General features: G+C 42.9%; 1 protein-coding gene across 5 annotated transcripts in view; it reads left to right on the top strand.

The window, feature by feature from the left end:
* MAPKBP1 (mitogen-activated protein kinase binding protein 1) overlaps positions 1-11,126 on the top strand; it is a 102,695-nt gene extending 91,569 nt beyond the window's left edge. For all 5 annotated transcript variants that reach the window (XM_032689766.1, XM_032689769.1, XM_032689770.1 and 2 more), the window contains 3 exons: positions 758-1,669; positions 5,021-5,106; positions 6,099-11,126. In XM_032689766.1, the coding sequence (XP_032545657.1) occupies positions 758-1,669; positions 5,021-5,106; positions 6,099-6,392 (1,292 nt within the window). In that variant the 3' untranslated portion in view covers positions 6,393-11,126. The remainder of the gene's footprint in view (positions 1-757; positions 1,670-5,020; positions 5,107-6,098) is intronic.
* The last annotated feature ends 59 nt before the right edge of the window (positions 11,127-11,185 follow it).

Genomic DNA, 11,185 nt, shown 5'->3' on the forward strand with positions numbered 1-11,185 from the left:
GGTATAAACCCTAGAATGAAATGGGGAAATTTGAGTAGAGATTTGAATTAAGCTTATCTCTTTCTGCATTCTTAGCTACAGGCTTTACATGTCTTCTAACTCCTTGCCTGACAAGGGGAAATATTTCCAATTTGTAATGCAGATGCTGGTCTTCTAATTGTCAGTCTGATATTTGTCTGGCAGCTGTGGGAGGAGCATTGGCAAGGGTAAAATGAAGTATTTGCAAAAAAAGTCTCTCTTGCTCTGGGTAGTTGCTCCAAGCCAAGACTGAAGCTCCCCAGGGTGAGGAGGAGAGAAAGAAGGAAGGAGGAGACAGTAACAGAGAGCTTACTGTATCCATGCCCTCTATATGAAATAACTATTTTTGAAACAATCAACTCATGGACCATTACTATGTATGCAGTTTGTTTAAAAAAATGAAAACTCACCTAATCATCACAACAGCTATATAATTTTTCACCTGCTTCCTCTGGCTTCTCTGTTAACAGTCACAGTAGTCTGAGGTCTTCTGCCCATACACTTCTAAAAACAAATCTCTCCTATCAGGAAAACAGCAGTGTGTGAGCAGGATGAGGGATGGGAAAAAAAGACAGCTGTTGGGGCTTGGTAATATTAACCTGAAGTAGTGGTTTTGTACACATCTCCTAGGGGCTGAACTGAGTCGCATAGGCAGGACCAGCTCTGTTACTTTCCAGTTTAGGAATTCACTGCAGGCTCTTGTCTATTTTTGGTGTGTTTGTCTGTTTAATTTTCACAGATAAGGGTCCTGGAGTGATATCCTCTGCCAAGCAGCGTCCTCAGACTCTTTTGGTGGTTGAGAAGGATCCCAGACCTAACAATTGCAGGGTGTTATCAGCCAGTGTGTTGAAGATGGATGGATCTGGTGCTCTGCTGGCCAAAGATGTCAGGGCTGCAAAACCTAAGTCCTACATGAACCCCACAACCAGCTTCCGGGCAAAGATGTCAAGGAGCATATCTGTAGGGGAAAATCTGTACCTTGGTTCCTCCACTGAAATGTTGACTGATGGGAGGACTAGCCCTCCAGTGACAGAGAAGACTCAAGTTAGTTCCGCAGCAGACGCTGAGAAGATTAAGCTACCAGTGAAAGAAAATGTTCCAGTGAAACCCACACTTCAGCCAGTTGTAAACTGCTCATCTCCCAAGTCCTTCCACAGCAAGTTGGCATCATCAAACCGAGCACATCTGATTCTTGACATTCCCAAGCCGTTGCCTGATAGACCCACATTGGCCTCCTTCTCACCCACTACCAAAACAAAAACCCTGCTTGAGCCACAGTCTCCACAGTCACCAGCTGGGGCCTCTAAAAAGAAACCTTCTTTTCCTGAGGTCCGAGCCTCCAAGAGGGAGAACCAAACTGGTGCGTCTCTGGTTCCTAGTAGAGAGATCCCAACAGGGCTTGCTAAGGAGAGCCCAGTGGATTGTTCACTCTCAAGGACAGATTGCCAGGATGAACCAGGGGTCAGTAATCTAAAACTGAGAGAGTTGTCAGAGGGCCAGCACCTAAGGTCTCCTGAGGGCACACTGCCCAGGTGCAGGGAGAGGATCACCGGCATCGCCTGTGTGCTAGACAACCAACCTGGACTTTGCCCACTAGACTCCATCAGGCCGAGGTCTCCTACGTCTATAACTGCCTTGGCACAGGTCTCAGGTGTGCATGGATACCCGTATCTTATCTTCCCCCTTCTGTCTCCTGTCTTTGTGAACCGCCTCACGATCCCATCACATTTCTTTACGTCCAGCTTCTGGCCTGTCTCGTCCTGTCTGCACCTGTCTCGTTCCATAAGCCATCCCCTCAATGGTGAGACACTTCTTCAACTAACATCTTTTTCTCTGTCTTTAGTTTCCATTTCCTCTGGGTCTTATGTCTGATGGTCCTTAGCTGAATATTTTGTAGACTTCAGCACTGTCGTGTTTTTAGTGATTTAGCTGTACAGTTACCTATAGGGACTCAAACCTCTTTCTGGTCAATGCTAAAAGGTGACATGCTTTTTAGCATCCCCATGAGTGTGTAGGTCACATCCCCCATGCTCCTCTCATAGCATGTTTGACCAGCAGGTGAAGGTACAGGCCAACATGTGCTAGCTGAACCAAGCAAGCACTGATAACACTGACAGTGAAGTTATGCCAGGCAGCTCAAGCTTTACTTTGTTAATATGCAAGTGTGCAGGGCCCAGAAGGGTTTGCATACATTTTTTTTGTGTGAGATAAGGCTTGACCAGGGTGAGCTCCTTGCTGTAGCCACCTATGGTGTGAGAAGGTCTCTGAGCTGCTACTGGTCTGCTTTGAGGACGTGTCTGCAAAATGGATATGTGGTGCATGTGCAGGCATAGCCTTTGGGTTTGAACATAAAGAACATGGATTAATTTTTGAATTATCTCTAGTTTGGAGAAAAAGGTATGAGGTGGGAAATTGTTTCACCTGCTGAAAACAGCTCTTGGATCTGCTACAGGCCCTGGTTTAAGGTACTTCAGTCAAATGAAAACTAGCAGGTAATTGCAAACTGAAGTAAAAATCCTGCCTTCCAAGGCAGGAAAACCTCCAGTGGCAGAGAAGACACAGTTTAGTCTCACATCATCTGCTGAAGTACTAAAACATCTAGAGGTTTTTTTTTAGTGTCACAATCTGAAAGGAAATACATCTTTCTGAGTCGTGCAATAAAACGCTGGATGTTAAACACTGCAGTGATACCTTGTACCTTCAGCGGCTATGCAGTGCACAGTTTTTAATCCCTTTTGCTATTATTGTTCTTAACCATATCTGAGAAGGGATAGCTCTGTAATCCTCAGATCAATTACTTTCTGTGGTGCCAGGCTGTTGCACTATTCATCACAATAGTTAAGCACAATATTTCTGAACTGAAGGAATGTGGAAGGATAATCTGGTTTTGATGCACTGTTATTTTTTTCTGCATTTCTAGAGGGATCAAACACCCTAAGATTGAAGCACTGTTATGTAAAACAGGAAGTGTTTTGTCTGAGGGACCTGCTGCTCTCATACTATAACTGCTCTAAAGGACAGTGAGTACGTCTGAAACTTTCAGACCTCCCCCCCACAGGGGTGAACTTTCCTCCAGCAGCAGATGCAGCCTGAAGTTGTGGAATCACATTCTACAGCAGAGTTGTAGTAGTTTGTACTCTTTAGGCAGAGTTTTCTCTTCTAGATTTGGAAATCAGGCAACATATAAAATGGGTTTTGGTCAGTTTGCAGAATTAGCACAGATAGTACAGAGAAACGGCAAGGTTTTTTTTTAGTATTGATTTATTTTTTTTAAACAGCTCCCAAGACATAGCACACTCTGGCAGAATATTTAACAGCATTCTTTAGTGAGTTAGGATGATTTAGCACTGTGGATCCCCAATATTATTTTTTTTCTCAGTAGACAGCTGTCAGCCTTAAGGGTCTTGCAGACCACATTTCCCAAAACTTTAGTGGTAGATGCTGGAAAAGTTGTTTAGATCCAAGTTGGTTGTTGCTGTGAACAACTTACTGTGGCTTATGTGAATCATGGTGTGGCAGTTTAGATTAAAACTGTAGGGCTGACAGAGAACCTGTTCTGCTTCTGACTTGCTCTGTGACTTTGGGTTTCCGCTTAATTTGGGTTTCCTTCCATTTTCCTTCTTGTGTAACAGCTGCAGATAAAGAGACTTAACTGTTCTTGTGAAAGCATTTTGACATGTACAGTTAAAATGCTGTAGATGTGCTTAATACTGTTGCTGTGTTTAATATTCTGTGCTGGTTTCTGAAGAGCTCTGTACTGCACACCCAAGAGGCAGAAAATGCCTGTTACTTAAGCATTTATGTTAGGTTTGGTGACCTTTCTCCAGACTGGCAGCTCCCAGAGATGGAGACCAGAATAAAAAGAATAATCAGAGGACAAATCCAGAAACAATCATGAGAAGAAACAGCTGGGTTTCAAACATAAAGAGGGAAGGGGGGGGCAGAAGGCAAGAATCTTGGACTGCACTGAAGCCCACTGTGCTCAAACTCCATTGGTGATTTGGGATCAAAACATGCAGATGGAAGGATTTGTTCATGCCCCCTTGTTCTTCTAGATGTGTTTTTTTATGTATAAATAGATGCTTTTCTAGCTGTATTTATTTTAACATCATCTAGATATATTCATAAAGTTAGCTCAAATCCCCTCCAGCATGTTCAAAGATGATGTTCTTAGAAGTGGAGAAATTATAGTGCTAATGTGTCCAGGCCTTTGCAAATTGAAGATAACCGCAGACTGTGTGTGTGTCTATGTTCATGGTTTATTTCTGACTCATGGAAGTGTTTATTTTATCAAAAATTGCAGGCCTTCGACTCCGATGCTTTGGAGATAATATCTGGTGGGGACAGGCAGAAGACACTGTCCTTCAGTTGCTTGCTTTCTTTTCTCAGTTTTGAATTACAGTGTATCAGCAGTGTATGTCCTGAATTGCTCAGAAATGTGATTCTGTTGTGATGGAGTTTGTTTGTCAGCACTCCTCTGGACCACAGTCCTCACTAGAGAACAGTGTAATAATTCAGTATAATCCATCATCCTCAGCATTTAGCCGTACACTGTGCAGAAGGATACTCGAGGGGAAGACTGTAAATTTCTGACTACGTGGAAGCTAAATTAGGGGCTACTCAGATCAGTCCCTCTTGCCACTGGAAGCTTTCATACAAACTTGACTTTAATTATAATTGAAAATGGGTAATCTGTGGCTATCCTTGACTGTGACAAAAATGTGCAACCTGAGAAAAAACATTGCTGACTTTGGAGAGTCTAGAGATTGGAAAAATAGGGATGTTTGAAACAAGCAGCATCTCAAGGTAGTATGAAGGCAAGTTCATGTAGAACTTGCCTATTTAATGATTTGCTCAAGCCAGCCCTAAAAATTGAACGAGGAGTGTGCACATGATCTTTCAAATATGTGTTAAGAACCCCGTTTTCTTACCCAACTGTGAGATCGCGGATAGTGGAGTGTCTATGCCTTAACTCATGTTTTTGTTTTTCCCTTCCATTCAGAATCGGGCATCAGCATAGAGCAGTGTGAGCATGTGGTTTCCGAGCTCCAGGACAGCATGCGCAAGGCCATTCACCTTTACCGGATGGTGAGTGACGTGAGACGTGGGCTCTGTCACAGCAGGTTGGCTTCACAGCCCACAAACATTGAACGTGTGTGCTTGCTGGCTCAAGGTGTTCTCCTGACTGGAGAGCTCACAAGCTGCCTGGTTGTCTGCTTGACTGCACCTTAAGCTTGACTGCACCTTAAGCTTGAACCAGAGAGGCAGGAGCTCCCAATTTCCAGCTTTTGGATTTGCCAATAGTTTGTTATGGTACTTTGAGCAAATCAATTAACTTTTCAGTCTGTTTAGCCTATCTGTAAACTGAAGATAACAATATGCTCTTTTTCAAAGGGGATTAGGGAATTAGTTAATATTTATACAGTGTTTTTGGGATATGAAATATAGGAGCTTTAAGTTTTATTATCCCCATCTGTTCTTTGTGTTTGATTGCATGGGAAAAGGATTAGCAAATGTGAGATACCATGGGAATCCAGCTGTGAAAGGGAGCATGCAACCATTCTCCTGTCACCCTCGCTGCCAGACCAGAGTTACATGCAGAACAATATAACAGCTCTTCATTTCTTTGCTTAGCACTGATCTGTCAGGTCTCCTGTAATGAGTGTGAAACTTCCGGTGAGGATCTGCCATGTGGTCCTCTGCAGCTCTGGCCACAGCACTCTGACCTTGCTCCGTTCCTGTGACCAGCTGCATCTGGTGGACAGGAGGGAAAGCAGACTGTGGCCCTGTGCTGCAGCTGGGAAACATAGCACCTCCTTAAGCCCAGTATAAGGGGAACTCTACCCAAAAATGTACTTCCCATCTCTGTCCTATTGGAGTAATGCCTCTGGATTTTGTGCAGTATTAGATGCATGCCCTGCCCATGACTAAATAGGCAGTGTTAAACGTTGAAGAAAAGGACACTAGATTGGTCTGCAAATCTTCATGGCTTCATCTCCCTAAAAGGCTGAAACTTCTTACTTGGTGCTGTACCTAAACTCAAATGCATTTTTTTCCCCCTCACCCCTTTCTGTTTTCAGGTGTTAAATAATACAGAATCTTCTACTGACAAAGATAAAATAGCAGGCCTCCTGACAGAAACATTCTCCTCAATGAAGAAAGAATTGGACTCTCTGAAGGATGAGGAAGAGCTTCCAAAGGTTGAGGAGGTACTGGCAAAGCCACAAGATAACACTAACCCATTGAATGAGGGGTGCGGTGCCAATCTACCGAGTCCCAAGGGTTTGGGAGATGAGCAGACATTAGCTTTGCTGGAACAGTACTCGGAGCTATTGCTACAAGCTGTGGAACGACGCATGGACAAAAAGCTCTAGGATGGGTGGCTTTCAGGTGTTTGTGTGTACACAGAAATAATCCCAAGAAGAGGACCACAGAGAGAGCTTCAGACCGATGCTATCATCACACTGGTCTAGGGCTGATGGGGACACCGCTGTAAATGGATTTCCTCAGGCTCCTACAACAGACTTGCTCCAATTCTTAGCAATGTGCTGGCCACAGTTTTAATATTTTTCTTCAACTTCCTGTCTCTAAACGAAGTCTTGAAAGAGGAGTTTGGAGAAATTGCCTTGAAGTTTCTTCATAGCCAGTCAGGATGTTTGGCACTTAAAAAAAAAACAAAGAAATTCCAGTTTATCCAAGAAATTCTGAACTGCTGACTAAAAGCAAAGGAGTCCAACTGAAGCCAATCCTTTCCTCCCCAAGGCTTCAGGAGAATCAAGAAGCAGACTTTTTCTGGGTTTATTTATTAATTTATTTCTCTGACTGTTCCTCTGTGCCATGTTTGTGGCTGTTATCTTTGTCCTTTAAAAGAACTGTCAATCCCTTTGCCATATCCCAGCGAGAAACAATCTCTGTATTATAAATCTCCAACAGGGAGACAGGCTGGAGTGTCTGTGCAATTAATGAGCTGTTCTCTGCTTAAATCTTGTCTTGCTGTTCTTTCTTTTCCTGCCTTAGTTTTGTTACCTGCAGTAATCCTGCTGTTGTTTGATGACCCTGTCTGCTTTTCTTGTGTTTCAAGACAGTCCCCACACTGTATTTTATCTGCATTCGCTTGCAGGGGAATGCTCTGCATCCCTTGGACCATGCTTTGGAGATTCCTTTATGAATTCGTTAGTGGTATTTTTTATCCAGAGTTTGATGTTATATTGATACTTCAGACCAGGTTTTCTGCAGATATTTTAAAAATGAGGTTTAGATACAATACAAAAGCCTGTTGCAGCCACTTTTCATAATTAGGAATTGGATATTGACTTTGATGTTGTTATGACTAGGAAATTTGGGGTGATGATTAATTTGTTGAGAAGTGACACAGAAAAACTTGTTTCCATCTCTTGCAATGTAACTGGATCTGAGAGATCTTCAGTGTCATGACTCATCAATGTAATTTGTTTCAGTGTGATAGGAAGATGTTTTCTTCTTGCCTTTACGGGAAAACAGAATATTTACATCTCAAGAAAGTTGGGATTCTTTTACCTTTTGTAAAGCTATTTCAACTCCCCACAGAAAATGATTTCCCAAGAACTTCAAACAAGATATTTTGGGGTATGATTACTACCATTACCCCTACCTCCAGCCTCTTTGCTTTTCATGAACTTCTGATCTGAGAAACAGAAAATCTTGTCTTCTTGCATTTGTATGTGCAATATTCTTCTTGCCCCGTGGAGCTTCTTTAAGCCCATGCTAACTTGTGTTTGTTGTGGCTTAAAACTGTCCAGTGATGTTTTCAGGTCAATAATAAGCTAAGAAAAAAAAAATTTTAAACCAATGAAATTCTTCAGCACCTTCCCCCTTACTCCCACTCCTTTCAAAAACAAGAGCAGATACACAAAATGTTTTATTTCTTCCATCTGCTGTCTGTCTTGCATTTATTTTAAGGCAGAGCAGTGTAATCCTAGTTTATAAAACTAATGCAAGGAACAAGCCTTTGGTGAGAGAGAGACTACCATCATCTGTGGAAGTCAGTCAAAGGCAGCCAGACTGCATCACTTGGCTACATAGGTTACATAGGTTGGAAAAATTTTCTTTCATTTTACTGTCCTGGCTGTTGTTTCTCTGAAGCCCTGTGGCACTTGGAGATGTGGTCTGTTGACTTCTCTGTCTTTCTGTGACTGCACATCTGCAGCGCAGCCTTTTTTCTACTGGGCTGGCCAGACTATTGTAGGATGACCTATTTCTTCCAAATAACTCTAGGGCTGAATAATCTGCAGTTCTCTCTCTCCCCCTAATAGGTTTGCTGCCTGATCACCACTGCTGAGTGCTTCAGGACATGGGAGTATGGGGAACACTTTGAGAGCTTTCCAACTACTTCTGCCTGTAATTTAAATCTGCCTAATCATGTTTCAGGTGTCCTTGCTAACCTTCCTTCCATGGGCTTGTACTGAAACTTTAAAAGTGTTATTTTCTAGTTCTGTCTCTGCACTGCACTGTGCTGAATCAGCTAGTGTGCTTGGTCCCATGGGCAGCTTCTCTTGCACAGACAGGTTTTGCAAAGGAAAGCAAGTTGAAAACCAGAGAGGAAATATCTGGCGGTTTCTTTGAGTGAAAAGGTCTGCTGGAGAGACCGCAAGTGGAATGTATGATGACAGTCATATTGGGTCTGTGATGGGAGTTAGGGTGGATCAAGCTTGCTTTTGAGGTGACCAGTTCCTCCACTTTCAGACTGTGAACATATGCCTTAGTATACAGGAAATTTCTTGCTGTACTGGGGCAATAAGACACTCAGGAAAAATAGCAGTCCCTTCAATCCAAGTATCTTTTGGTACTGTTGATAACGGTTTGAGGGTTCTTTGTATGACTTCATTGTGCAATTTTATTCCATTTTATTATTTAAACTTTGAGATAGTGACAAAAAAGTCAGAGATGGTACAGAAGAGCCAGTGATGAGAATGAAATTCCCATTAAGATAAAGAGCAACAACCAGTAAAGCTGGCACAGAGATATGGAACAAAGCTCCTTGGAAATGAGTCATGTGAAACAAATCTAGTTTCTAAGCTGATCACAGTGGGTTTTGTTCCCAGGAATGGATTTTGCTCAGGGTCGTGGCTGTATACAGGAAACCAGAGGTAAAATCTGATCAGAATGATGGTAAGAGAAGTGTCAGGCAAGTAGATCAGTTGTGGAGAATAGTTGTGTAGTTTAAAATAAATTTAGAGAAGTATATGTAGGAGACTCGGGAAAACAGAGTAGAAGTAGAGGTAGTTTTGGCCTGAAGAACACCATTTGGCCAATACCTGTGAAAGGTAGAGTACCGAAAGGCTTTAGGAAAGTAGATTTAGGACTTGGAGATGATGGTCTGTAATTGAAGAATGAATTGGAAGGGGTTTGTTTTTATATACGTCCTATTGGGCCTCTTGTTTCTTCTCTTGCTGTTCCCTAAGCAACTGCTCTTTTCTCAAATGGCAAAGTCGTGAGCTGTTTGTTTAAGGCTTTGATGTTATGAATTGAGTAGTAGAAGCCCAGTAAAGGAGATGCTGGTGCCATGAGTTTGTTGCTGAGAGGGATGAGGAAGCAGCGTTGCTCTTTATAATTTGACACTGATCCAACTGATTCTTCCCTATGAACTTCCTATTGCTGGCAGTAGGAAATATTCCTAAACATTCTAGTTTACAGAAGAGAGGGTGTAAATGTGTTACATTTTGTTGCACCTTGTGAGTATGTTTCATCACAGGCTGTCCATTGGGCCAGGTAGAGAAATACTGAATGGTAACTGCATGGGAAGTGAAGAGGCTTGTCAGAGGAGCTAATAAATTTGAGTCTATCCTTCTTAATGGTTTATGATCCTCTTACTGATTTGTGTGGGTATTAGCACAGACACAAGATACCCGTGTTAAGACAAGTTATTTGTTTAACATAAAGCCTGTAAAAATAATTTGGACCTACCTATCCTCTTTGCATACATTTTTTCCCCCTCCAACCTAACATTCCTGGTCAAAATGAGAAGTTGTAGGGGAGGTTTTCCCATCTTATAAATAGTACTGCTTTACCTGTGGGACCCCTCAGTTCATTCTAGGGCTCTCTTGAACTGGGACAGTAGGAAGGGCTGCAACCTGAGAGAGCAGCAAACTCTCTGTTTCATGCTGCAGGCGTGTAACACCCTCCTCCCCATACCACAATTGCACCCAGGAGCTGTGGGTATGGGAGTCTGCATTTCTTCCACCTCCTCTCTCAGGTTGTCCTCTCCTTTCCATGCAGCCTCCCACGTGATAACTGGGCCAAGGCTTTACAGCAGCCCCCTCCCCAGTCTCCCGTTTTGCAGACTCAGAGGAATTGGGACGTTTCTTTCTGGGAGTAGAAACATACCAATTAAATTTTTTAAAAAGAACGAATATGTATATAAATATATATAAGGAAAAAATGAAATGCAGGTATTTAAACGCCCTTGGTAAATTTATGCATGTATACAGTGTCTCCCCCCACCTCCACCCCTTTGGATGTGTAGCATCCAGGATACTAAATGACAAGAAACCTCATTAAAATGGTAGACAGGTCTTCTAGCAACCCCGGAGAGAACAGGTGCTTCCTTCTCTGGGTAAGTCCAGCGCGTCCCGTGTTTCAGATCGTGTGTGCGAGTAAGCGGGGGCGGCTGGAGCCGTGTTGGTGTGTGTAACCTGCTGCGCGGCGCGGCGGAAGCCGTGTGGGGCAGCAGCGTAAGGAACAAGCCATGTGCGCCCCGTGTGCCCTTGCGTGCGCCTCGCACCAGGCAGGCACCTCCTCACCTGTGTTCTCCGACACTGCCCTTTTCCTTCACCCCGTAAAAAACCAAGACAAACAAACAAACAAAAATTCCCTCATGCTTTATTTATAAATGTGTGTTTTTATACTTTTGGCTTTAGGTAAAGTACTTTTTTATTATTATTATTTGGAAAAAATAAAAATTCGTTTGTTGGGTTATTTTGTTTTTGGTTTTGCTTTGTTTGTTTTTGGTTTTGTTTTTTTTTTTTTTTCTTGCACTGTGAGGCTCCCCCGGGAGCAGTTTTTAACTCTGTATTCATTTGTACTCCGTGTCTTAAACTGTTTCAAATAAACACGTGACCATTTGTTACCGAGCTGCGCGACCCGCTCCCCCGAGGTTCGTTTTCCGGGGGAAGGGGCGGGGAGAAATGGG

This window comes from Chiroxiphia lanceolata, chromosome 6, assembly GCF_009829145.1.
Source record: "Chiroxiphia lanceolata isolate bChiLan1 chromosome 6, bChiLan1.pri, whole genome shotgun sequence".
NCBI classification, from domain to species: domain Eukaryota; kingdom Metazoa; phylum Chordata; class Aves; order Passeriformes; family Pipridae; genus Chiroxiphia; species Chiroxiphia lanceolata.